The sequence below is a fragment of the Copadichromis virginalis genome, linkage group LG3, assembly GCF_057382275.1.
Source record: "Copadichromis virginalis isolate Kocher_CV1m ecotype Utaka linkage group LG3, C_Virginalis_male_GT1.1, whole genome shotgun sequence".
NCBI classification, from domain to species: domain Eukaryota; kingdom Metazoa; phylum Chordata; class Actinopteri; order Cichliformes; family Cichlidae; genus Copadichromis; species Copadichromis virginalis.
The window spans coordinates 50,712,757-50,740,412 of record NC_140620.1 but is presented as its reverse complement, the minus strand read 5'-3'; the positions used below and the strand labels follow the sequence as shown (position 1 = coordinate 50,740,412).

Here is a 27,656-nt window from a genome sequence, read left to right as displayed (position 1 = left end):
GCCTTATTTCAGTTAACAAAATAAAGAACCTTGTCTTTACTTGCACACTTACATTTCAGCATTAGTTTCTGTGTGTGTGTGTGTGTGTGTGTGTGTGTGTGTGTGTGTGTGTGTGTGTGTGTGTGTGTGTGTGTGTGCTCTTTGAGTGTTAGTTGTTTTAAGTGTGCTTGGTAGTCACAGAAATAGTTTTGCAACCTAATATCTGATTTACTCTTGAAGCGAGTGGTACAAAGTCTGTTGATATGCTGTTAACTTTTAGTGAATGCACAGATACACTTTGTTCAAACTTTACAGAATTTGTGAAATGTAAACAATGTTTATCCAAAATTCAAAATATTTCGTCATAGTTAAATCGAACTATATAACTTTAAATGGTGGGTTTTTTGATGTAGTGTAGGCGTTCAGGTACACTTTGAAACTCCCATTTCTCAGCTTCAACTAAGTGCTTATTCCCCTATGTGTACTACATAGATGGAACTATGATGTTCTTTGAGATTGCATTGATAGGAAAATGAAACTGTTGTTCAGGTAAAAACAAACAAACAGTGGTTTTGACAGTTAATGTGAGTGATGTGAGTACATGATCAAACAAAGCTTGAAAAACCGTACGGGGTGGCTGTTATACCGGCAGGTATGACAAAGTAGTCAATGTGCCAAAAGGGTGTGTTAAAGGCTGATATCTGATTATCCCACACTGAGCGAACATTTTGACACCGTCCTGAGCAAAACTAATCAGTGATAACAGATTTAACAATAAACAGATAACAGTTTATTGAAGTAAAATACTTTTTACTTCAATATATTTTCAACAACTTTTTCTTTTATGCATCATTACCAGCTGTCATCCCAACCAGTTTACATATTATGTAAAAGGTGAATAGAATTGTTTGTGCGCATTTGAAATATTTAAATGTGTGGGGTTTTTTGTTGAGGGGGGGGGGGGGGGGGGGGGTTAACACTTTTTTCTCTTTGGTTGTTATCTCAGCATTTTCATGTGAAAAAATGAAAGCATGAGGAAGCTAAGTGTCTCTCCACACAGACCACACTGCAGCCAGTGTTGGGCAAGTTACTTTGAAAAAGTAAATAATTATAGTTACTGGTTACTTCTTCAAAAACTTAACTAAGTAACTGAGTTACAAGATTCTAAAAGTAATTAATTACTTGAAAAGTAACTATTGCGTTACTTAAAAAAAAAAACATTTAACCCTCTGGGGTCCAGGATATAATTGGCCATTTTTAACTACTTTTGATGTTTCCTCTACATTTCACCTTTAAAAACTTTATTTGCCTTGTTTGGTATCATTCTTTTCAGCACAACGTCACGTGTCTGAATTTACAGTTATGTTTTCATTTTGACAGACTGTATTAACACAATTGATCTAAAATCAAACAAAAAAACATAAAATCTGAGTAGAAAAGGTTATATTTTTTACTGTAATAACCGCAAACATGTTTAATGAATCATATTTCATAACTTTAAATGCAAATATAAATTGTCATTTTTAAAGTCATATGCACAAGTTTTGCAAACAACAAAGTTATTTGCAGCCATTTACCTTTTACCCTTTTTTTAAAGTAACCATTTCAAACTATTTACCGAACCATCAGGTGTTCTGCATTCAATAAGATGCCTCACAAATTATTTGTGCCACTCCAAATATTTCTGTCCAGTATAAAGGAGAACATCACAGCCTGATACCTGCAGGTCTGACAGCAGCAGGTGTATCACTCCTGTTTCTACCTGGAGACAGCAGTCACCTCATTGTCCTGACACACAACACAAAACTATCCACAACAATACACACTAACTACACAAGACAACACATTAACTACACACTCCAAACACACGAAACGTCACAAATCTCTTACATCTCAAAACTCGCTCTCTCTTTTTCTGCTGTCTCTCTCTCTCTCGCCGTCACTCCTAAAACCTGCCCTGTTTTTGTTTGTTTGTTTGTTTGTTTTTGGTCATAAGCAGAGAGTGCTTGCTAACGCTGTTCTTAGACAGTAAAAGTGAGGAAACTATTGAGGAAAAACACGCCGCGTATTTATTGTTTATCATGACTCTGGTTTTACGTGGCCTAGCAACACAATTTAAAAACTGGTATCTATCACCTTGTTGCTTTGTCTTTAAGTGGCCGTGTGATTGGCTTACCACGACTACTTTATTCTTCCTCAGTCAAACAGCAGCGCTCATGCCATTGTTTTGCCCCCTTAGCTCAAGGTGTTGTGCTAGACAGTGATCGTGATTACTGTCCGCGGGAGCGCGCGCAGCTGCTTAAAGCTGTAGCGTCCAGATTACTTACAGCTACTTCCGTGCAACTGATATAAGATGCGGTAAGCTGAACACAGCTTCAACCATCTGTTTGTTGAAAAATAGTAACGGACCGCGTTTTGTTGTTAGTAACTGTAACGGCATTGTAACGATAGGAATAGTAATTAGATTACTCGTTACTGAAAAAAGTAACGCCGTTAGTAACGCCGTTACTTGTAACGCCATTATTCCCATCACTGGTTATTTGTGGGATTTGCTTGTGATCATTTTTATTTTTACCTACCTTTACCCTTAGCATTACCTTCTTGGCTACTGTTAACTGAATGCTCAGACAATGCCATTGGTCAGTTGCAATGTTGGTCCTGGACACATATATGTAGCAATGACACCAACACAGTAATGTCAGATTGTACAAAAGTTATACAAGTATAGTGTTTCCCTGTACTTACTACACTACTCAGTATTGTGTAGTAAATTTAATTGTACTATTTTTTTCCAATAGGAAGATGGCATGTATTGAACAGCTGCAATCACAAAAATATTTGATCTCGCAAGTTCACTGGATAACAAGGAAAATCTGGTAAATTAAAATGGACTAATTTCATAATATTTAAAAAATATGTATTGTAACATAAATATGACCTTCCTGTTTGATTTTTATATGCTACTGTTTACATTCTGTAACACACTCACTATGTTCTGTTCCTTTCCTTTCAGGAAATATGCAAGGAAACCCTTCAAACAGCGATAGAACAGGAAGAGAGACTGAAGGTGGGTCAGTCAGTCTCCAGTTTATTCTCAGAAAGTCTATAATATGAGTAGAAATACTATATGTGAAAAGTTTCATTTTTCTCCTTTAGGAAGAATCCAAGTACAAAATGACAACCCTCTCAAAACAATACAATGAAAAAATGAAGGAACTTATTCCTCAATTGGAAGAAGCAATGATATCATCATATAATTTTCCACCACTGCAGGAAATAGTTGACATTGCATTTCACATGTTCAAAAAAAACAGAGCTTACTTAGACAAGAAGCTGGATTTGCTGCAAGAATAGAGAACTCAAAAAATATAAATGACAGGAGTAAATGATGAGCTTCAGAAAATTGTAAGACAAACAATAAATTGAACTTGTGTTTCTGTTTTCATTTGTTGACCTATGTAACGTATATCATTTATTTGTGAAAGGACTTTGAAACTCCCATTTCTCAGCTTCAACTAAGTGCTTATTCCCCTATGTGTACTACATAGATGGAACTATGATGTTCTTTGAGATTGCATTGATAGGAAAGTGAAACTGTTGTTCAGGTAAAAAAAAAAAAACAAAGTGGTTTTGACAGTTAATGTGAGTGATGTGAGTACATGATCAAACAAAGCTTGAAAAACCGTACGGGGTGGCTGTTATACCGGCAGGTATGACAAAGTAGTCAATGTGCCATCAGAATTATTGTCTAAAGGCAAAGAAAGATGCCCAACAGATTTACTTTACCAAATTGACCATCCCAGCCTTGCCGTAATGGTCCATTTGATTCACCTTTTATTGTTTATTTTATTTTCACTTACTGAATACGGGACAGACTTGACTGGGGGAAAGAAGGGGAGAAAGAAAGAGGGAAAGAGAAACAGCTGAGAAGAGGGACGGGGGAGAAGGGCAAAAGACAAAAACCAACAGAATGGGCAGAAAAAGAAAAAAAAAGAAGAAAAAAAATGCATCTATCGATCACCTGGATCACCTGTTGAGAAAGAAAAAAGAAAACAAGCAGAAGAGAACAAGAGTAATAGAATAAACAAAATCACAATGATATATGGGAATATGACAGTAAATACTAAATATTAAACATTATTGTGCAGCACATAAGATCGACAGCGCACAGTGTGCTTTGAGGTAGGAGCCAAAAAGGGTGTAGTTTGTGGGTGTGATCACCCGTGTGTACACCTGTGAGCATGGACGCGCTTGTTTTTTTAAAAGGTTCCTTCATGTAATGATCTGCTAGAGGGTGTGGGGGGGCCACTGCCCCGTCCTCCAGGGCATGAAGCAGGTATGGAGGAGATCAAAACTCCAGACATCCAGAGGCCCCCAGAACACAAGAGACCAAGGAAGACCAACAGAGGGGCAGCCGCGCCACTGTCCCAGTAAGAGCTGAGGAGAGTCCCAGATGAGGGCTCACTCAGCAGCCGCGGAGCAGAAGCCAGGGGGGGTTGCAGTGACGCACCCGTGAGCTCCGCCGGCAGCCAGCTGTGCCTGAGTGACCGAGCCCCAGGCCGAGAGGCCGGGGGCACCCCACCTCCGAAGTGGCCCGAGCGAGCCCCAGGCTCCAGGCCCCGATAAGCGGCCACCAAGGAGTGAGCCGGTGTGTACCTGGACGCCCATCCCCAGACACAAAGAACCACCAACGCACTGACACCTGAGGGAGTCCGCCACTGGCAGGGGAAGTGGTGGTGGGTGGAGATAGGCCTCCAAACCTTGGAGGGCCTAAGATGTCCCCAGAGAGGTGGCGCCTGACACCCAACCTGACATATAGACACAGACATACATGCACACACAGATACAAACATCCATTCCCACCCTCATGCTCTCATATGCACTTACTCCACACTCAACCAACGTGGAGACAGACATAAAGAGATGCTGTACACACGATCACACTCCCCAAGCGTACTCTACAAACCAGGTCTAGGTACCCTTGCCCCTGGAGGGGGGAACTGCACCCAGACCCAGGTGGTGTTACCCTTTTCCCTGCGGTGGGGAGAGGCAGACCACCCCGACTCCGCAGCAGCAGGGAGGCCCCACACTCCAGACCCCAGTCGGATGGCCAACTCCTCCTCCTAGCCCCCCCGCTCCAGCAGGCTGCAGAGAATGGGGGTGAGAGAAGACTCCAAACCTCCCTCCACCCGCTCATTGTCGTGTTGATGCATGTGTGTTCTAAGGTGCATTTAAAACCCAGGAGGGCATGGAGCTACCTGCCAGAGAGCAGCAGGTAAGCGCAAGGTCCCTCCTGCTAGCCCTCAATGTCTACGTGTATTCAAAATTGAGAGGTGGGCAACGATGCCAGGGGTGAGGTGTACACCCTGATGGTCTTTTGGAATCCGTGTATCGTGCCCACCCCCAAGATCCCATATGTATGTGTAATGAGAGTGTGAGTAATGTGAATGTCTAAGTTGTGAGATAAAATTGAGGCAGAGGCAGAGGTAGCCTCCTCTGCACCCTGGTGACACACCCCTACTCCAAGGCCCTGCATGTGTGGGTGGTTGTGGTGGAGCGGGAAGAGGGAGGCAGCTGGAGATGGGGAGGGAAGGAAGGGAGGGGCAAGTGACCCCTCCCTGGGGCCAGCTCCCCCGCTGACCCCAGTAGGCACCCCCATACTCCGCGACCCACCAGGGAAAGGGGGCCCAGGCCCATCCAGACCGGGGCCCAGTGCAGCAGCGCCTCCCGGCCCCACAGAGCCCAGGACAGTCCACCCACCCCACCATCCACTCATCTTCCAGACTACATAAGACAATAAACACCCAGGCTGAGATCTTCCTCCACCTCTCCTGTATCTCCCCCTCCTGCAGAGAGAGTTCCTGAAGAGAGGAAAGCTCCTGCAAGATGTGACAACCTCCCTCACCAGTTGAAGAGCCCCCCAGTTGGCTCAACGCACCGGCGGCACCCTGCGCCAGGGCTGGGCCCCCATGCACCCACCCGCCCACAACCCCGGCAACACACCAACCAGGACCCAAGCCCCCGAGGCCCGGCCCGGGCCCCAGCCCAGAGACGGAGCGCCCCCAGAACCTCACGCCCATCCCGGACCCACCCAGGGGCAGCCAGGCTACCAGGTCAGTAACCCACGTCCGTCAGCACAGACCCTCCCCTAGCCCCGCTGCACGCAGCCACGAGGAAACAGTCACCTGAGAGCCAACAGAGCCCCTAATTGGACATGACCGCTACCCCCGGGTTGAGCCCCCCAAGGAAGATGCCTCCGGGGAACCCCCCGACGCCCTAAGCCTGTCCCTACCCCCACACCAATCACAACAGTGAAGGCGGGACCAAACTATGACCCCCCACCCCCACTAGGTGATGGAGCTGATCAAAGGAGCCCAGAGCAATTGATCTGATGTGGTGGCAGAGGCTGTATCAAGACTAATGTAATCTAATAGATAATTTCTATATTGGTTAGAATTAAGATTGTTTTTATTTTTCCAGTTCATGAGGACTGTTTTCTTGGCTATGCATAGGGCAGTGAAAACCATATGGGCGATATTCTTTTCTGAAGTGACATTATCTAAGCTGCCCAACAAACACACTAAGGGGGAAGTTGGAATGTTACATTTCAGACACTTCGATAAGTCTTCACATATCTCGCGCCAAAACTTCTGAACTGGTGGACAGAACCAAAGAGCGTGGATATAATTGTCCGGTGAATTGGTTTGGCAGTGTGAGCAGTTGTTGGTAGACGTAAAGCCCATCTTGAACATCCGATGACCTGTATAGTGCACTCTATGTAATATTTTGTATTGAATTAATTGAAGACTGGGATTTCTGATTAGATGAAAGGTTTTTAAGCAAGTCTGAGACCAGAAGTTTAGGTCTAAGTTAACTGATAAATCCGCTTCCCATTTTGCAATAGGAAGTGATATTGATTCATCTGTTTTAGAAAGCATTCTGTATATTTTGGATAGTAATTTAGGGGTTTTAAGAGTAAGAAATTGAACCACACTTGGTGGTGTTTGTAGTTCAACTTGACCCAGTTTAAATTTCTTTTTTACTATGGATTTAATTTGTTGATATTCTAAAAATCTTTTCTTGTTGATCCCATATTGTGTAACTAGTCCGTCAAATGAAATAAATTCTGTTCCTTCTAGTATATGTTCTAAATATTTGATTCCTTTATCACTCCAATCTGAAAAGTTTATCATATTATTGTTTTGTAATATGTCAGGGTTGTTCCAGATAGGTGTACGTTTGCATGGGATTAATGAAGACTCCGTCAATTTTAGAAACTCCCACCATGCTGTCAGTTATGTTTTCATTTTAACATACTGTTTTAACACAATTGATCTAAAATCAGACAAAAAACATAAAGTCAGAGTAGAAAAAGTTACATTTTTTTACTGTAACAACCACAAACATGTTTAATGAATCATATTTCATAACTTTAAATGCAAATATAAATTGTCATTTTTAAAATCCTATGCACGAGTTTTGCAAACAACAAAGTCATTTGCATCCGTTTACCTTTGACCTTGATTTTTTTAAAATAACCATTTCAAACTTATATAACAATCAGCTGTTCTGCATTCAATAAGATGCCACACAAATTATTTGTGCCACTCCAAAAAAATAATTTCTGTCCACTATAAAGGAGAACATCACAGCCTGATACCTGCAGGTCTGACAGCAGCAGGTGTATCACTCCTGAGTCTACCTGGAGATAGCAGTCGCCTCATTGTTCTGACACACAAAACTATCCACAGCACTACACACTAACTACACAAGGCAACTCATTAACTACACACTCTAAACACACTAAACGTCATAAGCAGAGAGTGCTTGCTAGCGCTGTCCTTAGACAATAAACGTGACGAAACTATTGAGGAAAAAACGCTGCGCATATATTGTTTATCATTACTCTGGTTTTACGTGGCCTTTATATGCTAAATTATGGGTTTTATTCTTGTTTGTTTGTTTTCAGCACCACCAGAGGGCTGTTTTTTTATTTTCACAGTAATACATATGACCAACAGATTGTCAGTGATCGGCAGAGGCGTGAAGTAACAAAGTACAAGTGCATGTGACATTGTGTTTTTTCATGTTGTGAAACCTGCTGCAAAACAAACTGAGATAGACTAACTGTGTTATTTAAAGGTTGCATGAAAATGCTCTGCAGGTTATTACAGAATAAACAGGTTGGTTTGGTTTACTTAAAGCAAAAAACAATGTGTGACTGGTGCAATGGCTGTGGTTTCATGGTCAGCGTTAGCTTACATAAAGAGTAGTAGAATTTCAAGTTGATGATGATGGTGATGGTGGTATAGTGTCTAATTTTAGGACAATATAAACAGTGTGCTATCAGCATAGAAGATGAAAGGCAAAAAGCTGCAGGTTCACACTAAAGAACTAAAGACCTCCCTGTAACACACATCAGTGTTATATTGCTCAGCATGACACACACCCTCCGTTCAGTGGTACAAAGTCTTTCATTTACAACAACCTTTGGCCACAAACTCTGGGCTGCCTGCTTGGGTGTAACAGCCTAGAGGACACTGAGCTGGTTTCATGGTTCTCGAACCCCCCATCCGAATGGACGTTAACAATCTTCAGAACAAACTAGCCCATATCTATGGGCTGATTTCTACTAGTAACACCCATTATCCACTGTTGGGTTGGACAGAGGTAAAATAGCAGGAAAGTGAGTAAATGAATAGATAAAATAAAATGAAGAAATATGTCATTTTCCCTTAAGCTTTCGGAGTTCAAATATCTAAAAATGGATTCATGATTCCATCATATTAATCACATCTATGCTTGACCTGAAGGACATAATCAGAACTTATGAACCAAAGAAAGACTGTCATCATCTTTATTGTAGAGAGCAGGAGGTTATGACAGTTTCTACATGCATCAGATCTGATTCTTTTTCCCTTCAGGGCTTGGCAAAGGAAGCACCACAAAGCATCTTCACATAATACATTTATTTAAATTGCATACAAATGTATAATGTTTAAATTAAAGAATCATTGTCGTAAAACCAAAGAAATTCTGTGTTTACTACAACATTTTGCCAAAGTAAATGAAAGATGGTGATCACCCCACCGAGTATTTTTACTGTTCTTGATTCATCTAGCAAAGTCTTCTTCTTGTCCATGCAAATTTTCCCATTCTTTACAAGGCGCAAATTGATTTCATTCATTTCCTGAATTGGCGGGGACTCTTCTAATAACATCTCCAGTTTCACTTGACGTGTGTAGTTCTCTAACAGTTCATCAATTTCTCTTGTTACCATTTGGAAAATCTTTGTACTTCTTGCCTGAATGAGAAAATAAACATTTTAGCACAAATTATATAACTGCTGTTTTCTACACTTACATGAGTTTGAATTTTCTTTGGTGTGTATCAGATTACTAAATGTATCCTGATGTTACTGGAGTTTTTTAGTTACTAGTTTTATGAATTAAAGACTTTCTCAGTCAACATGTGAATAACTTGGAGACTATCTGACCCACCTTCAGCCTTTCTTCAAAATTTACAGCTCTTTGTAGGGTTTCCTGGAATAGTTCCTGAAATTTTTCCCCAAAAAAACAGAGCACAGTGAGTTTGACAGTTGCTGAACATTTAAAACCACACCAAAGGAAGGGCATTCTTACACAGAAAGGGATCATTTATATGAAACTAATTAACAAAGGTTAAGGAAATATTAAATATACCAGTTGGCCCTTGTGGGTCAGTGAACTTGAGAGATCCAATAGTATTGTGATTGTTTCCTTTCTATATTTGTCTTCTGCCTATTGGGGAAAAAAGATAGCACATTAAAATTTACTATATTATTCTGCATTGTATACTCTGCATTTACTGTGCTTGCAAGACTTGCAGTATAGATAGTCCAGTGTAATATGCATTTATTAAGGTATATTTAAAGAGTTAATTCTTATCTTCTGCCCAAACACTCTACAAAGCCAACTTGGAGACGGAATGACCCACCTTCCATCTGTTTGTGTCTTTTATTCCTTGCTTGATCGCCTCAAGTATCTATACAAACCATTGCAAATAATGAAAAAATGACAGTTAATGAGCTTATGATGACTTAGACTGTATATGTACACAGAAGTGTGTAATTGTTGTATCAAAAAAGGGAATTCAGGAAGACTGAATTCACCCGTTGTTCCTCGGAAGCTTGGGAACTTGCGACTGAAGCAAGACACAGCAGAGAGAAGATGAGAAATAAGCCTTTGGTGGTTATAGTTGGTCCCCTGATTCTGGAAAAGACTGCTGCTGCCATTGCTCTTAGAAGTGGAACAAGCTATATATATATATAGAGAGAGAGATTTTAGATATATTCACCAGCTTTTATTCACCAGCTTTCCATTTTTTTAAGTGATCATGCTTTCCAGGTTGATATAAATTTAATCTGTAAATGAATTCAATATAAATCATATAACTGTGCATGATTACGATTACTACACTTACCTGCTGAGTGAAGAAGAGCTGTTGTACCGTACGGGTGAAGAATGAAAACATAATGCTACAAAGGCTTTATATACGGTGTCACTCCAGCTCACACTATATCTCACGCTTGTGAAAAGCGCTTTCACTATTGTTTTTGTCAAAGTTGTGTTTGTCTAGTCCTGTTGATAGAAGCCCAACGGTTACTGTTATGAAATAACATCATGTAAAAAGAGGTTTTTCTAGTTGAAGCCTTTCCCGTAACCTAGGTTGGAAATGCATAATAAGTATCATAAATAAGTATCATAAATAAGTATCATAAATTACTTAATTACTTTTTAGTAGTGTTTAATAAGTAATAGTAAAGTTACTGTTTATATTTTCTTATTTTATAGGGTTTATTTAACTAAAAAATTAAACTTTTTATGAGTTCATCTGGTTCAGTCAGGTTAATATTGTGAATTAAGTTATTTTAAAGTAACTACACAGAGGAGTTTTATGACCAACAACTGATAATTTTCCTCACTTTTACTTTTAAAGCAAACAGTTGCATGCACATTAAAGACCTTTATCAAATTACATCACCATTTGAAACCTTTCTATTTAGGAATATATTGGTTCGTGGATAGTATATTACAAATACACACTCATGTATAACTAATACACATAAAAACAATTGCCCAGTCATAGCAATAATATGTCCAAAAAGCAGATTTGACAAGTTTAGGATTTTTTTTAATTATATTACTATCTCTTCACCATGTTTCTGAAAGCAGTAGGCATAGTAAAAGAAAAGAAAAGAAAAGAAAAGTATACTACACAGAGCGATTACTATGATCTAAAAATAATTTAGGGCTAGCCATCATTACAATATTGAAGATCCATAATAACCAACAGAAGATACAAAATGAAAGAGAACACAGTAAGATAACAATATGTGAATATAAATTATTAAGAGCTATGAATGCCACACACACTTGTCAGGTACTTTTTCCAAGTTTGGTTATAATAATACCTGGAGTACCAATATAGCATTTTGCATATTATACTATTCCAATGTGAACAGTATAGATAGCATATTTCTTAAACAACCAATCTTTTCATGTCTAATGATGAGATCCAACGATGAGTTTTATAAACTTGAGGGTAGAATGATGAAGAAAACTATTTTCAAGAGTGTAAGCAAATCCATGCCAGTACCCTCCATAATGTCTGGGACAAAGACATCACAAAAATCCAAAGTAAAGACAAAATAGCTTCAACTATTTGCAAAACATGGGAATCATATTTGTCTTTTACTCAAATATTAATGAATGCACCCTGTCAACATGTGATGCCAGTATTGCTGACAGCATCCCTGTGTTAAGAGAACAACATAAACTTACAAAACATAAAGTTTTCTATGTGTTCGATAATAGTTTTAGATCTTTAAGAACATTGAAATAATGAGGTTCAGGAAAGAAAACAATTCCCAGTTCAGGAACAGTAAAAACAAAACAAATAAATGCCTCATCCAGCTCTTTAATCAAAATAGTAATAACAATGATGCCAAACTCTAAATCATATCTATCATTTATTTTAAAGAAGTTAGAAACATTTATAGTTCATTCCATTGAGTTTTAGGATCTCCATCTTTTTTTTCACTTTCTTTTTCACCCATTTTTAACAAGTCATCTTCCTTTCTTTTGAACAGGATCTTGGATTTCTCAAGGAAGTGAATCAAGTTATTTACTAAATCCACCAGTGGTGGAAAATGCTCTGAAAATGATGATGTCTTCATTAGTTCCTGGGTAAATTGAAGATACTGTAGTTTTTCATCAGCTTCTCTTGAGACTGCCTTGATTTTCTGTAATTTGCAAAAGTAGAATGCATCAGTTGCTAAAGAACTGCATATTAACAACTGTAAGTGAAGAAAAAACATCCAGACTTTGATAAGTTTATAGTGACTTATAGTGTTACATTCAAATATTCCTCAGTTGTCTGTGAATTTGACGCATAGACCAGGGACAGCAGCAATAAGATGATTACAGCTTTGGTGTTTCTGACACCAGTCAGTCCTCTGCTTTTGGAGACGCCTGCTGCTGCCATCACTGGTGAAATAAAAACTTCTGGAGAGAAAATGACAGAAAATAAATGAAATGAATAAATGAAGAATTAAATGTATGCTTCCTGTTGTTATGTTATTATTATATATTGTATAAAACATATTAACTATAAACCATCTTATGGTATAGTTTTGGCTGATCTTACCTGGCTGGTGAAAGGAGAAAGAGCTGTTGCACTATACAGGTGTAGACTGAAAACACAATGGACTCACACGTTACAGATACTTTAAGTGCTCTTTCACTTTCATGTAATATGATCCACTTTATGGAAATTAAGGCCCATCAGTTCTGACTTTTAAACAGTCAAAGGATATTCCACATACGTCACCTTTAACAACAGCCACGACAGAAGCGTGGCAGAAAAAGGATAAGAATGTGGTTAAGCATGTAACTCAGCATCATTTCAAGAAAAAACTATCGACCGTTTGTGTACATGAACAGGAAAATCTAGATGGCTTTCCTGGGATTATTTTACAAACTGCCCTGAGACTGGGTTTGTTTAACACATGAGCTACTTATAAAGACAAAGAACTGTGTTTTTAGACATTAAAACAGAATATACAAATGAACGGAAAGCGAATAATCCAATGTTAGAGCCAGCATCACTTCATATGCTTCATATTCCAGTTCTCCAATGATTAAACTTTTTGGTTTTCGTTTAGTATTCATCTCATCATTCTCATATAATCAATAGTATATCTCAACACTAAAATCGACATTACATATATTGAGCAACATAAGCATGAAGCAATATACTTATAACCTGGTAACAGTGTTCATAATTTGATGCAAACACTAAAAACAAAAGTATAAGAAGTACAATTCAGACCCTTTCAGACCTTTATTTGCAGTGTGCTTTTTACATCCATTTGTATCATTGTTTCTCAAATATGTTATCCTTTGATAATGATTGTATGTATTATAGGGTTCCACATGGCCAATTTCACGAGTGAGCCACAGTCATCCTTCCTTGTGAATTTCACAGTTTGTAAAAATAGGCATTTATAACAAATCATCAGTATTACTAATTTTACTTGACAAACAAAATATACGTGTTTGGTGGTTGATGTTTCCAAATAAATCACAGATTCGGACTAGAATATTCCTGTGCTTTTAGTTCAGCAGCATTGAAGGGGACTTGACCAGATAGCTCATTGTATCCTCATCACATTATTGAGGTATAACCAGAAAACATAGCCTGGCCCTTTTATTTCAGAATGGCAAGGAAAGAAAGGATATATAAAATATAGTGTGTATAAACTAGTTAGCCAAAAACAGTGTAAGAGCTGTTTGGTTACAGAATTTAGATTTTTGGCAGTGAGCAAACACTGGATACCAATCAGCCACAGTTCTTGTACTTTCTTTTGAATTTTAAAAATAAAAATTGCAAAAAAAAAGAAAAAAAAGGCAATGATAACAGTTTTATTAAGTTTTTATTCACATTAAAGTGTTTCTTCATATAAATCATTAATAATTGTCAATTACTTCACATGCAAAATCCCCATGATCAGTGGCTTGTACTTGCATTACAACTTTTTTTTAATGAAAATAATGAAAAAGAGAAATTTGAAAAGTTATTTTTTCAGGTCAAACGTAAGTTTACAGTTAGATTTACTCAGCAATTTAAAATATCACTGGGACTCATAAGGGAAAAACATCAAACTGAAACTGCATGGTATAAAAGAGAAGTTTTACAAACACAATACAAAGAGTATTAGAGACATATGCAGACTAATGTGTTACAATTCATCTTTATGTTTCTCTACGTGTGTTAGCCGCTCCATCACAACATTTAGTTTTTCTTCATAGTCCTTGATTTCTCCAGCTGTCTTCTCAAGGTGTTTGTCTATGTACTTCTTGGTGGCTTTCAGGAATGTTTTCACGTCATCAATTAAATCCAGCAGTGGTGAATAATGTTCACTTGTTGTATTTAGAAATTCATAGAAAATGTCCAGTAAGCGCATATAATCATCATAGAATAGTGGAATATAGAATATGTCTAATTTGAGATTATCCTGGAGGAGAAAATACAGTAAAACAAATGTGTAAAAATACTTTTATATTCTTTTTTCGGCTTTGGTTGTTTAATAAATTTATAAATATTTATATTAGCAGTGATAGATATTTCACATTACTCATTCACGCTAACAACATGGACAGAGACAGACTCACCTTCCTTGTCACTGCTGCTTGTTGTAATTTCTGAATGTTTTCTTTCAGTTCTTCCTGCAAATCCAGATAGAGAATGTCCTCAAGCAGCCATGTGAAACATGTGTGCCAAAGGCAAACTGGTAAAAGTAAAATTACAACTGGTGTGTGTGTATATATATATATATATATATATATATATATATATATATATCACAATCATTTTACCAGTTGGTCCTTCTTTATCTGTGAACTTGAAAGGTTGACCAGAACCAACAGGGTGAAAATGATGAATAAACCCCTGATGGTTGTGACACCAGTCACTCCTTTGCTTCTGGATAAATTCACAGTTGTCATCACTCTTCTGAAGAAAACAGAGCATGAAGTAAATTTAAACATTTAAGTAAGAAAATTGCAAGTTTTAATTTGAGTGAAAATTGTATAAAAATACCTACAATATCCTCTTATAGTACAGTGTTCTAGTTTGTTTTTTTTAACTTGCTACAGGAGAACTGATGAATGATAATATGAAGGGCTCACACCACAAAATGCTTTATATTCTTCAGTGTCCCCTCCCCCATGACACAGCTTACCTGTGCGTGACTTGGCTTGTCTGTGGGTGTGTCTGTGTGCCTCTGATTTCTAGAAATGGCAATATTCACTTTTGTTTTACAGTAAAACACAAACTTCATTTATGATAAAAAACAAAATAAGTTCAATTCAATTCAATTTTATTTATCTAGCACCAAATCACAAAAACTGTTGCCTCAAGGTGCTTTATATTGTAAGGTAGACCATATGACCTCCTATGAGCAAGCACTTTGGCGACAGTGATAAGGAAAAACTCCCTTTTAACAGGAAGAAACCTCTGGCAGAACCAGGCTCAGGGAGGGGCGGGGCCATCTGCTGCAACTGGTTCAGGAGAGAGAAGGAAGACAGGATAAAAGACCGGCTGTGGAAGAGAGACAGACATTAATAACAAGTATGATTTTATGCAGAGAGGTCTATTAACACATAGTGAGTGTTTGAGCTGTCACATTGTGACAAACAGAAAATTGTGCCATTGTAATTGTTAGCCACATGATGTATATTTTGAATTTCACCGGATTGACAAAAGGTTGCGTTCTCAACCGATTGAAACTAGTTGACATTGAGTTTTAAAACAGCATTTTAACCAAATCTTTTTTTTGTTTAGTTTTTTAGTTTTTTTATCATTTGCCTATTTACACTACGTTTAGCACATGCCATGCCATTATTTACCTTGAATTCTTAATAGAACGGTTCACATTCCTTTAATCTGTTTTGTTTTATTTTTTTATAAGCACAGTGGGTTTTTCTAACGTTTTCATTTTAATACTAACCATAGTCGTGCTTTCCTGTTTACTGTGAGTTTCTTGTCTTGTCTTGTCAACTATTTTGCCGATGACACCTAGTTATATCTCTTATATCTATATTCCTCCCTCGCACCTTTTTCTCTTACAGAATACCTACCTCAATTAAAATGCTGGTTCACCTCTAATTTTCTGAAGCTTAATTAGGATAAAACTGAAATCATCCTTAGTGGCACTAAATCCTACCTACTGAAGGCAAATCATTTCTCACTCACCATCCATAACTCCACAGTTTTCCCTTTACCTCAGGTTAAGAGCCTTGGTGTCATCCTAGACAGTTCACTATCCTATAAAATCTCAGATCAATAATCTCACCCGTTCTGCCTATTTCCCTCTACGCAACATTAACCGATTACATCCTTCTCTTTCTACCCCATCTACGTCCATTCATGTCCATAGTCTCGTTACCTCTTGTATTGACTATTGTACTTCTCTCTTGCATGGTCTCCCCCAAAAATCCCTCCATAAGCTTCAACTGGTTCAAAATTCTGCTGCCCGCATTATTACCAGAACCATCTCCCATCAGCACATCACCCCTGTTCTTCAGGAACTTCACTGGCTCCCTGTGAATTTCCCGATAGTGTACAAACTTCTTCTGCTCACCTTCAAGACCTTTCATAACCTCGCTCCTCCTTACCTTTCTGACCTGTTAAGCACTATCTCTTCTGCCCACTAACTTCGATCCTCTTCTTCTATCCAGCTTGCTGTGCCTTCTTTCCACCTCACCAACATGTGAAGCAGAGCTTTTAGCTGCTCTGCTCCCAGCTTTTGTTTTTTTTATTTTTCTTTGTTGTCATTGTTCCATCATGTATTTTATTCTATTGTTAAGTGTCCTTGGGTTTATTGAAAGGAACTTTCCAATACAAGAAATTATTATTATCATTATTATTTTTGTTAGTATTTAAACATTGGATTTGCCCCGTCCTTATTTTGATGGCCATCTTTCATGATTTTGTTTGACTTTGATTGTCTTGAGTGTCTACATTTGTAACCATTTCCTCCATTGATCAGTGGTCTTTGATCAATGGTTGTTGATCAATGAGTATGACTGATTTTGAAAGCAATGTGCAAGTCAGGCGTTAATGATTATTAAACTAGTATAGTGCTGATAACTACAACTACTAAAAATAAATAATGCTTTAGTTTAGTAAAGTTTACATTGTTCCTCACACCCAGAGGCACTCACACCATTAGTGTCAAATTTTCACTGTTCTGCATCTTGTATTAAGAAAGTTAAAGATAATAAAAATCTTGGCTTTTGGATATATGACAAACTTCAAACATCATCGTGTGTAAGTTGAATGTGTCTAATGTTTGTTTGTTTCTTATGGTTTGGCGCCCTCTTGTGATCTCAGTCAGTATTCTGTGATCTTTGTTTATCTGACTACTTCAATACAAGCACTCAGTTAGAGGTGCAGTTTTTACGCTAGTCTTGGTCCATGAATGCATGTAGGCTTGCATGCTATGTTACAACCTTGTAAGGCATGGACAGACCAACTCAGTTTTGCTGTTGACTTACAGAGTACACATCTTTAGTCAGGCCATTTTACCAGAATTACACTAGAACTGGAGCCCCAAAAGCACACAGGCTAAGGCTAAGTACAGATTTACAGTTTTTATTAACAAAACTAAATGAGTCAGTTTATCAAATGTGTCCCTATGAGCAAAGGTAGAGGATTAATCAGTGAAGTGGTGAGTGGTTGGGAAAATTCCTTTCAGGTATCAAGTTGAACAGGTGAGGGAATCTGAGGTAGAATTTTCCTTTTCCAAGGTATGAATCAAGAGGAGACAGTGAGGAGGTAACAGCTGGAACACCGAGGGTTTTCTAGGACAGAGGACAAGAGAGGAACAGGTGTAGGAATCATTTAACTGGAGTGAAGACCTTGATTTGCTACTAGCTGTGGAAATAGTCTGTATGATTATCTGTACGCTCTGGCAATGTGTCAGTCTGACTGTAGAAACAGTCGTAAAGTTTGTATCTGTCTTGTGTGAAACTTGTATGAAAAGCATACAACAGTGAAAACAGATATAAGATCCCTTGAAAAATTATATAAATGAAAGTTGTATGTTTTGGATACTTACAAAAACAATATATGAAAGTAATGAGAAAGTGGCCACTTTCATGAGTAAATCATAAAAAGCCTTATATGATTCACTATATGAAGTAGGCCACATCTTATGCAAGTCTTTTATAAGTTTTTACTATTTCTTTTCCATATGGGTAAATACACAGAGGGTAATGATCTGATCAAAGGCAGGGATGTTGGGAACCTATCAGGAACAGAAACAGGACCTCAAATGCAGCCAAACCTGCTGTAATGAACCGCTGGTCTGTACCATAAATTATCATTACGGGGGAGCTTTGTGCACAGTAGCATTAATGACGGATGCACTCAGTAAACTGTATAGAGCAGTCTGTCATGCACAGGAATAAGCTGTATAAAGTCCATGTAAGTTGCAATAATATTTTAATCAATTTCAGTGTTAAGTTTGTTTCTAACATAAGGTATGTTACTGCATTTGTATCATGAGATACGTGAAAACTTTCTCGTTCTGTATTTATGTTACATGCATCCATGTGCTATTTTTTAACTTAGACATGTGTGTCGCGCAAGCTAGCAGCGCCCCATGAGAAACGGGACGAATGTTTACGTGTTCACGGGAGTTTGCACCCTTGGCAAGTGGACTGAGGTATGTGATGCAATGTGATCTGATGTTATATTTTATCCAGCTGAACTGTGAAACACATTGATGCCTTTTAAACAGCCTTTATTTAGTTTTATTTAAGCAGTGACTGTAAATCTCAGAATTACTTGTTTTGTTTTGTTTTAATATACCTGATCGAATTGAAGCGCATTTGTTGATATTGCTTATTGCTAAGGTTCAAGGGGACTGTACAGGCATCAATTTTTTCTTATTTTATAGTTTTCACGGTGCTCAACGATGTCCAGAGAATGAGCCGTGTTTGGTGAGGAAATAAATGGCTGCACCCGTTAGAGACTCTTCTATTGTTCTTGATGCCAAGGGCTGCTACACCTGTCATTCACAGCCACACTCACACCAGATGGCAACGAGTGGAGGAGAGCAAAAGAAACAAGCCCTCACACAATGAGAGTTGCCAAGGCCATAAATCCTCACCTTTGTGAATCTTGTTTTCTTGTAAATAGTTTGTTTACAGGAAAATGAAACAAGCAATAAGTAAAGTTTCTCATGAAATGAAAGAATGCAACACACAGGATGTGTGATACCCATTATGCCACTTTTTCCACTGACAGTGACACACACACACACACACACACACACACACAAACAGTTGCAAAATGGGAGGTGTAACCACAAGCATGTATAAAAGAACTTTGTGATGTGCCGTATTTTCATTTCTTCATTCATCAGCTTCTTTTGACATCACAGGTAAGTAAATCACTGTAACATGGTTTATACAGACTTCACATTTTTTTTTATATAGAAATTAAAATGTTTCAGATTGATTTGTAATTTGAGTTTTTCAGTTGTGATTCTTTGTGAATCCTTAAAGTTGCACTTTTTTGAATGATAACTCCACTGGATAATGAAGACAGTCAGCTGCAGTTTGTAAACCTTCCATTCAAATTTTAACGCTGTACAACTTTGACTTAGAGACAGAGTTGCTAAGAACAGCAATGGCATCAGTGACTGTTTGCAGCACCACCAAAGGCTTGTTCCTCATCTTCACCCTGCTGTCTCTGGTTTGCCTTTCAAGTGCACTGATAGACAAGGACCAGCTGGTAAATTGTTTTTTCTTATGCTTCAGTAATTTTGCGAGTCACCACAAACAAAGTTGCTGGTGTAATTTAAATTCTTTTAATAACTGTATATGCTGGATTTTCAGAAACAACTCAAAGTAGACTATCAGAACATAAAACAAGAGACGGACAGACTGAAGGTCAGTACATGTTCAGAGAACTGCGGACATATATGACCAAATATAACGTTACAACATAGTAAACTGCATTCATGTAATATGAAACTGTTACATTTTATCCCATCAGGCTGAGCGTGTGGAAAGAGTGAACTTTGCTTCTGAACTGTTGAGTGAATACTTGAGCCTTATGGACCAGTTGATCGCACTGGTGAAGAAATCTGCAAAAGTTTTACCTGATGGTTTTCCTCGAGTTGATACATTTATGGAGAACATTAAGAATTCCGTCAAGGAAAGTAAGGCTAACATTGACAGGGAGAATGAGGAGTTGGGTGAGAAAATAGAGGAACGTGAAATGAAACTGGGACAACAGAAAAGAATGATTGAAGTCCTCGAGGAAATGCAAGCTGAATTGTAAATCCCATGTCAGTCATTTCATTTTTCTCTAATAATGCATCTTTTATATCTGTGGTTAGTTTCTATTTCATATAGTACAGCTTCTCTTAACTTCAGTTTAACTTTTTTTAGAGCTGTCATTCTTCTTTACTATCTGATATAAAAAAAAAAAACATTTCACTATCAGCTACCATTGTGCGCAGACTCATATGTGCTGATGACAACTTTTAAGAATACATTTCCAGTTGGTACTTGTTTTTCTGCCATAACTTAGATATAAAAGTGGAAACAATGTTTATGTAAACTGCAAACTGCCACACAATAAAGACATTTACCTACTACTGTTATTGTTTCTATTCTTCAGCAATAAGATGACAGATTAATAACCTGCTCACATTCTTGTGAAATGCAAGTATGCCCTCACCAGAAAGAAGTAGTTGTAGTAGTTGTAGTTGTTGTAGTTGTAGTTGTAGTTGTTGTTGTAGTTGTTGTTGTTGATGATTTATTCATTTATTTTTTATGGTAATTTGCAGCATTCGTATTTTTGCATTGAATTGGGCTAACCACATCTGCGTGTCAATAGTGGCTCTGAGTACCAGTCACAGAGAGTTAGCGAATGGCTGCAATCACAGCATTGTAAGATGATGAAAGATGTACCCTTAGGTCTCCTACTCAATTCAGATAGTCTTTCCCTTTTCGCGTAAATGATGCTGTGATTGCAGCCATTCCCCAAATCTCTGTGAATGGTACTCATGGCCATTGATCAATCTTCGATCAATGGTTGGTGATCAATGGCCATGACTGATTTTGAAAGCGATGTGCAAGTCAGGCGTTCTCGCTGGTGAGCCTCAGCGCCCTGGTCAGCTGACAATTGTCTGTTAAACCAGCGGGAATGGAGACGTCCAAAAACCTTGGAGGACTTTTGCAAATAAGTAATGTCCTATTTTGTTCCAGACAGAATGCATTTTAGGATACTTGGCTGCACCAAGTACACAGAACTCACTACTGATGCACTCTTGATAGAAGCAGAGCAAGAGCACATCCAGGCATTTTGAGTCTACTTGACTTAATGTGTACTTTGAATTTGAACCAGGTAAAAAGTGACATTGGCATAATTTTTACAACAATGCCCCAATTTGCTGGGTTTTTGGGACATTCATTTATATTCACTTTTCTTGAAGTCCCATCACAGCATCTAAATCAGGTCACCCCTCCACCATTGTGACTGACAGTTTTATGAGAACTTTCATGTGAATGGGTGAATGCACAAGTTTGAGTGCTCAGATGAGTAGAAGAGCGCTATATAAGAACCAGTCCATTTACCTACTGGTGGTCCGGGCAAATCCAGGTTTTGATTGTGTGATCTCTTTCTTCTTTCAGAAATATGGGAAAGAATACATGAAGTGAGTAAAAACTGAGGAATGCAGTAAAGAAAACTCTGTGTGTGTGTGTGTGTGTGTGTGTGTGTGTGTGTGTGTGTGTGTGTGTGTGTGTGTGTGTGTGTGTGTAATTTGTAGCGTGAATTGTGAAAGACATGTGGCTGCTAGCAGTCACTGTTCATTGAACTGCAGACTGAAGGCAGCAGATCATTGGTTCCTGACCGGTTTCAGTCTGACTCGCTTCTTCTCTAAAGGAAGTTTCACTCATTACAACTTGTCAACCGTCGGCTTCCTTCCTCGCCGAGCCCTTTCTATCCTCACCTCTGATTCTCGATGCTGCTCTCGCTCTCAGTCACACGTCACCTTATGAATGGGTGACAGCGTTTCCAATTGAACCCTTTCTGCACCAGCGCTCTGCCACGTTAACTGTGGAGGTGCTTTCAAATAACTGTGCACCTTTCCACGCACCAAATCTGCAGTTGCCCCCACCTGCTGTGCGCTTGCACGGTGTGCACACACTCACACAAACTCAACCATTTATCCTCTGGATGCCCTTTTTCTCAAAACAAAACAAAGTCACACTACTCCATGTGTCGCGTTCAGTATCTGGTGGTCGGCAGACAGACCTGAGCTCCTACATAACACTATTTACATATTTACTTTTTTTATTTGGACCTTTTATATATTATTTGCACTGCTTTGCAGATGCTCTGTATCTCATTGTACAACTGTATAGTGACAATAATAGCATTCTATTCTATTCTATTCTCCAAAATTTCCTCCCCCTGCTAATATTGAATCTTTCAAAGCTGACCTGTTGCTCTGAAAGCTGATTTCTTACATTTCTTTTCTGTTCATGTAAACAGTGAAATTCTGACTTGACATGATCAGACTTCAAAAGTTGATTGACAGCCACGTCCCCAAAATACTTTCAGTGAAACGCACTCTGGACGTGGGGTTCGCCGTCGTTCGCATCGTGATTTTGGATTCTTAATATGTGTCTTTGTTTTGGTTTGACTCCGGTGCCAGCCTTAGTGGGTGAATGACCGTTGGACTTTGGCTCTAGTGATTTCATCCTCACATGACATAATACAATACAAGTCATTTCCTGCTCTAGGTGAGCTCGCTGGCATGTGCACACAGACGACGCAGAATCAGTGGCTGCAGTCTCTCTGGGTGCAGCACCTCAAGCCTTTTTGTACACGTCACTTATTTTATTTTTACACCTGGTAAACTGATTTTATTGCCACGTATCAGAGTGTTTTTATTTGACCTCTTCTTTTGGATTTATACTGAAGTTGATAAAGGTTCAATTCCAGTATTTAGCTTTCTGACAGAGTGGAAAATTTTTCAGTGCCGGTGAATCCGAGCATGGCTGTTATTAAAATAACAATGAACCAGGTGAATTCCCTGAAACATTTACTGCAGTGCGAAAAAGCCTCTAGTTTCACAGTAGTCAAAATGTGCATTTTTGGTGATAAGAACAAAAGTGTGTGTGTGTGTGTGTGTGTGTGTGTGTGTGTGTGTGTGTGTGTGTGTGTGTGTGTGTGTGTGTGTGTGTGTGTGTGTGTGTGTGTGTGTGTGTGTGTGTAAGAAGTGCTGTGGGTGGTGTATAACCAAGAGTGATGGAAAGAGATGTGTTAAAATGTGGACAGAAGAATAAGAGAGGGAAAGTGTTAATAAGTAGTGATGAAAATGACATTAAATATGTCTTAGTGTGTTAGTACAGGTGGCTACGGAATTGGATCAACGTCCTCCACAAGCTCAGCGGCCGGAGCAAAATGATAGCTTAACATAATTGGAACCACACCCAGCCCATGTTTTGGCTGAATTTTACACAGCTTCACTCCATGTACATCTTAACCTGAGGAACAAGCTTCGAACACTGGCCTAAACCCTAAACCTTAAAGGGTTCAGCAGCATGTATAAATACCATGGAAGCATGCACTCCTGATCACAAGCTGGGAGGTTCACCTGCGACATCACTATGTGTGAACGGACTTGAGAAGACTGTCTGAGTTTCACATTTGCCATACTAGGAGTTGAAATGGCAAAGACAGAGACTGAAAAGATTGAAAGACAAAAGGCAAAGCTTTATTTATTTACCATTATACCATTATTTAGATTCATGCGCGGTTTTCCACTATCAGCAATGATTGGTACGATTGCATGTGACTGGATAAATGCATGTGATTGGTATAAATACATATGAATGGACTGGGACTGGACTGATGATGTGGACTAAGTGTGACTGACTTGAAATTGAGAAGACGATAACTATTTTAGGATTGATCAATGCTAATGCCTAATAAACCCTAAACAGTGAAAAAAGGGTGGATGTGTGTGTTTGCGTTTGCTTGTTTTTGCAGGAGCAGGAGGATGACAGAGACCAGAGGAGGGGGAGACTGGAGGTCCACATGAGTGTGGGCGGGCCTTGCAGACCTAACCCTTTAGATAGCACTTTTCTGTGTTACTGATTTTGTGTGGAGAAAACTGTGTTTTCCTGGCTGCTTGTTGGTTACAGTAACACGCTGTATTGTTGGCAAATGTTAAATGCTGCAGGAGGAAAATGTGTATTCAATGTGAAACACATACTGTGTTAAAATCAGTATCACTCCTTTCACAGACAAGGAGGGTTGACCACATGATTTACAGCAACACCTCTGGAATCTGTTGATCCAGGCCTGACCTGCCAGGACAAACCGCTGGCTAATGTTTTTTTTCCCTCTCTAAGGGTTCTGGCATCACACAGGCAGACATGAGTGAAATGAAGACGGTTGTGCAGTGATTACAGAACATCTTAGTGTGGGGCTCATTATCATATCGTTATTCATTTTAAGTGTTGAGCTCAAAGTGTGAAAACAAGTGAGTGACATTACTTAAGATAAGTTACTGGTTACAGTAGTTTTAATTAAACACATGGGATGATCCATGGTTTGGGCAAATTATGGTAACAGTAGTGTTTTAATGATTTGGGGAAATAAACTGCATATGGCACACTTTTGTCTGTGGTGTTGGATGCCTTATTACTCTCATAACCTACAGTTGTTTGTAAGTGTGAAGTTCATATTTACTCACCGATTTTGGTTTCTAGGTAATTGTGGTGTGGATGCAGGCTCCAGGCAGAGCCAAGAGTTAGACCCACTTACCATGACATTAATGCTGATGTTAGTCTTTAACACAGGGTTTACAGGGCTGAAGCGAAATTACTCCAGAGGAGAAGCCATGATGTTGTCTGAGAATTTGTGTAACTAACCTTTTCCTTTTTGTTATTCTCCTGGTTCTAATGAGTTGACTCATGGGAGAGACCATGCGTCAAAAGGAGAAGTTTTCAAATAGAAGTTTTTCCTCCTAGCAAAAAATACAGGTGCAGCAGCCAGAGTATTGCTGGAAGAAATTGTCCCAAGGGTGGAATCTCCTGACTGAGACTGGGTGCTGATCAGAAGTCTTCAGAGACCCAGCGAGAAGCAGGGACCATTCATAGCAGAGCTGACAGCCCAGGCAGTGGTTGAGGTCAAAGGTCGTGCGGTTTGGGGCCCTACTAGTCATCATGAGAAGATTCCAGAACCACAGCAATAACCATAAAGCTGCGTTGGAACGAGAGGGTGAGGGGTGAAAAGAGCGCCCTCCTCCAACAAGGGCGTGCCAAGCTCCAACTCAACGACTGCAGAGCAGGCTCTGTGCCACCCGAGAGGGATCAGCGAATGAATGCAGATCACACCTACTTAAACAGCCAATCAGTTTCCCTGGAAAGCTTAGTATGTTTTTAAGTTACGGAGGTCGTTGGGGTGACGTTAATAATCATTTTATAAATGATATGCATTTACATGACTCTCTGAACATCACAAACTCTGTTAGAGTCCTGAGCATGAGTAAAAGTGATTGGAGTAATTATAGCATGCAAGTTTTACAGCAACTTGTGCACATTTTGTAGGGTAGGTAGATTGATTATCTAGCATGTCAGTTCCTGATGTGTAAGTGCATTAGGCCCTCATTGTCTGAGTAAACATAGTAACAACAGTTGTGAGTTCTTTTGACATGTGTACTCAATTTTGACACATTTGACACCGTAGAGATAGGATTCGGGGTTCATCACATTTCATTGAGGGATTTTGACAGACCTCAAACATGCTGGAAGCACCTAAAGAAGGAAGTTGTTCTTTGAGAATTAAATGTGGTTGTTTTGGTTTCCCCAATCACTGATGTGGGCACAGTAAAGATAATTGTAAATGCCTTGGAGAGGGTTTACACCTTTTAAACTGGCTGATGGCCCTACAGTAGTAAAGAGTACAGTACACTGCATAGACAGAGTGGAAAGATCTATAATTCTGTTGTAAAATGTAGCTCAGAAGTGTTTGATATATGTTGGCTGTGTGGAAATTCATGGCTACTTTTGGGTTTTACTTTAAAACTCGAGAAGCACTAACATCAGTGTTAGTATATGTTTGTGGTATTAATTTACCTACAGGTTCAGACATATTCACTGTCCTTGATGGCAAACATCTGGACAGGGCAAAGCAAATGGCATAAAGGAGTGTGTGATGTTTGGTGAGGCATGTGTGCCTCAATCCCTAATAACACTGGGGAAGAGGGTCTTTTACAGAAACAGTTAATAAATTGGGAGATTTAATGATAAAGTGGGAAAATATATCACACACCTAAAAACTTCCTTATCTTAACAACGGGTTCTTATGAAAGAGCAGCTTGATGTAACCGAGGTTGAAGTTTTCTTTGCAGATGAAAAACGAACACTGTTTCATTTCTTATATGATCTCATATTGTGTTTTCTTTTATGATATAACTGCCATCCTTCGAACAAAGGGTGGAGACTCAGATGGAGAGAAGGTGACCATAAAATGTGAATTTGTTGCTTCCTTCTGACTTTAGGGAAGATGGACATTGTGAATTCTTTGAGTACACAATGGTGCTGATGTTCAGTAGTTCGAAAAGAAATCTCCATGTGTTTTTATGTGATTCTTAATTAATTATTTTTAATTCTTAATTGTGGTATCACAAAGGGTGGAATGTAGTGGCAGATTTCTTTTCTCATGTATTAATCACATATTTAATCATATCACATTAGTTATAGTAATATCACTTTCTCACTTTACTATAGTAAGAGCACTCCTGTCACTAGTTTACACGCATGTGGAAAGTTAACACAGTGAGGCCATTGTAATGGGTGACATTGAACAGATAGTGGGACTCCTTCTCCTTATCAGGGATGTAAATCCTTATGTGACGGCCAAGCAGAAAACAAGGTCATAATTCTCTCCGTGAGGGAGGAGGTATAGCCCCCCGTGAAAGGGGCCAACATGTGAGAGTTTGTGGAATGTTCTTTGTCTGTGTCTCTGTATATAAGATGTAAGGGCGGTGGCCACAATCCGGAGATGGTCCTGGTGTTTCACTGGGATGCTCTCTCCACATTGCAATGTGTTTATTAAACCCACTTCAAATTAAGCTCGCTGGGTGTGTTGCAGGTTATTGTTAAATTTTCCACGACACTAGTTATTCTTGGTCCATGAATGCCTGTAGGCTTCCATGCTGTGTTACACCCTTGTAAGGCATGTACAGACCAACTCAGTTTTGCTGTTGACTTACAGAGTACACATCTATAGTCAGACCATTTTCTCATAGTTATACTAGAACTGGAGAAAGAAGCACTCACACAATGGGAGTTGCCAAGGCCATAAATCATCACCTTTGTGAATCTTTTTTCCATAAATGTGGTTTGTTTACAGGAAAGTGAAACCAGCAATAAGTACAGTTTCTCATTGTGTCGCAGCCTGGTCTGTGGCGTGGCTGTGGGGGAGGCTGGTGTCTTCCCTTGTGTTGCTGTAGAAGACCTGCCCATCACTCAAGTCTTTGCAAGACTCTGAATGATCAGCATACTAGTTTTCTCCCCTCATCAAACCCTGTGCCT

General features: G+C 39.0%; 1 protein-coding gene and 3 long non-coding RNA genes across 4 annotated transcripts; 1 reads left to right on the top strand and 3 right to left on the bottom strand.

Moving 5' to 3' along the window:
- Positions 1-8,854: 8,854 nt before the first annotated feature.
- LOC146715144 (uncharacterized) lies at positions 8,855-10,496 on the bottom strand. Its single transcript, XR_014919332.1, has 6 exons — positions 10,441-10,496; positions 10,130-10,273; positions 9,955-10,002; positions 9,681-9,758; positions 9,480-9,533; positions 8,855-9,283 (listed from the first exon to the last, which is right to left on the bottom strand). It is a non-coding gene; the product is annotated as an uncharacterized LOC146715144 (long non-coding RNA).
- A 1,425-nt stretch (positions 10,497-11,921) lies between these two features.
- Positions 11,922-12,727, bottom strand: LOC146715143 (uncharacterized). Its single transcript, XR_014919331.1, has 3 exons — positions 12,667-12,727; positions 12,376-12,524; positions 11,922-12,262 (listed from the first exon to the last, which is right to left on the bottom strand). It is a non-coding gene; the product is annotated as an uncharacterized LOC146715143 (long non-coding RNA).
- Positions 12,728-13,944: 1,217 nt separating this feature from the next.
- Positions 13,945-15,354, bottom strand: LOC146715142 (uncharacterized). The gene is made up of 4 exons (XR_014918918.1): positions 15,121-15,354; positions 14,898-15,033; positions 14,694-14,747; positions 13,945-14,536 (listed from the first exon to the last, which is right to left on the bottom strand). It is a non-coding gene; the product is annotated as an uncharacterized LOC146715142 (long non-coding RNA).
- Positions 15,355-19,386: 4,032 nt separating this feature from the next.
- On the top strand, positions 19,387-20,692 carry LOC146715141 (uncharacterized). The gene is made up of 4 exons (XM_085452780.1): positions 19,387-19,471; positions 19,697-19,824; positions 19,929-19,982; positions 20,089-20,692. Exons 2-4 carry the CDS (start codon positions 19,720-19,722, stop codon positions 20,374-20,376), a joined length of 447 nt encoding a protein of 148 aa, XP_085308906.1. The 5' UTR covers positions 19,387-19,471; positions 19,697-19,719; the 3' UTR covers positions 20,377-20,692.
- The last annotated feature ends 6,964 nt before the right edge of the window (positions 20,693-27,656 follow it).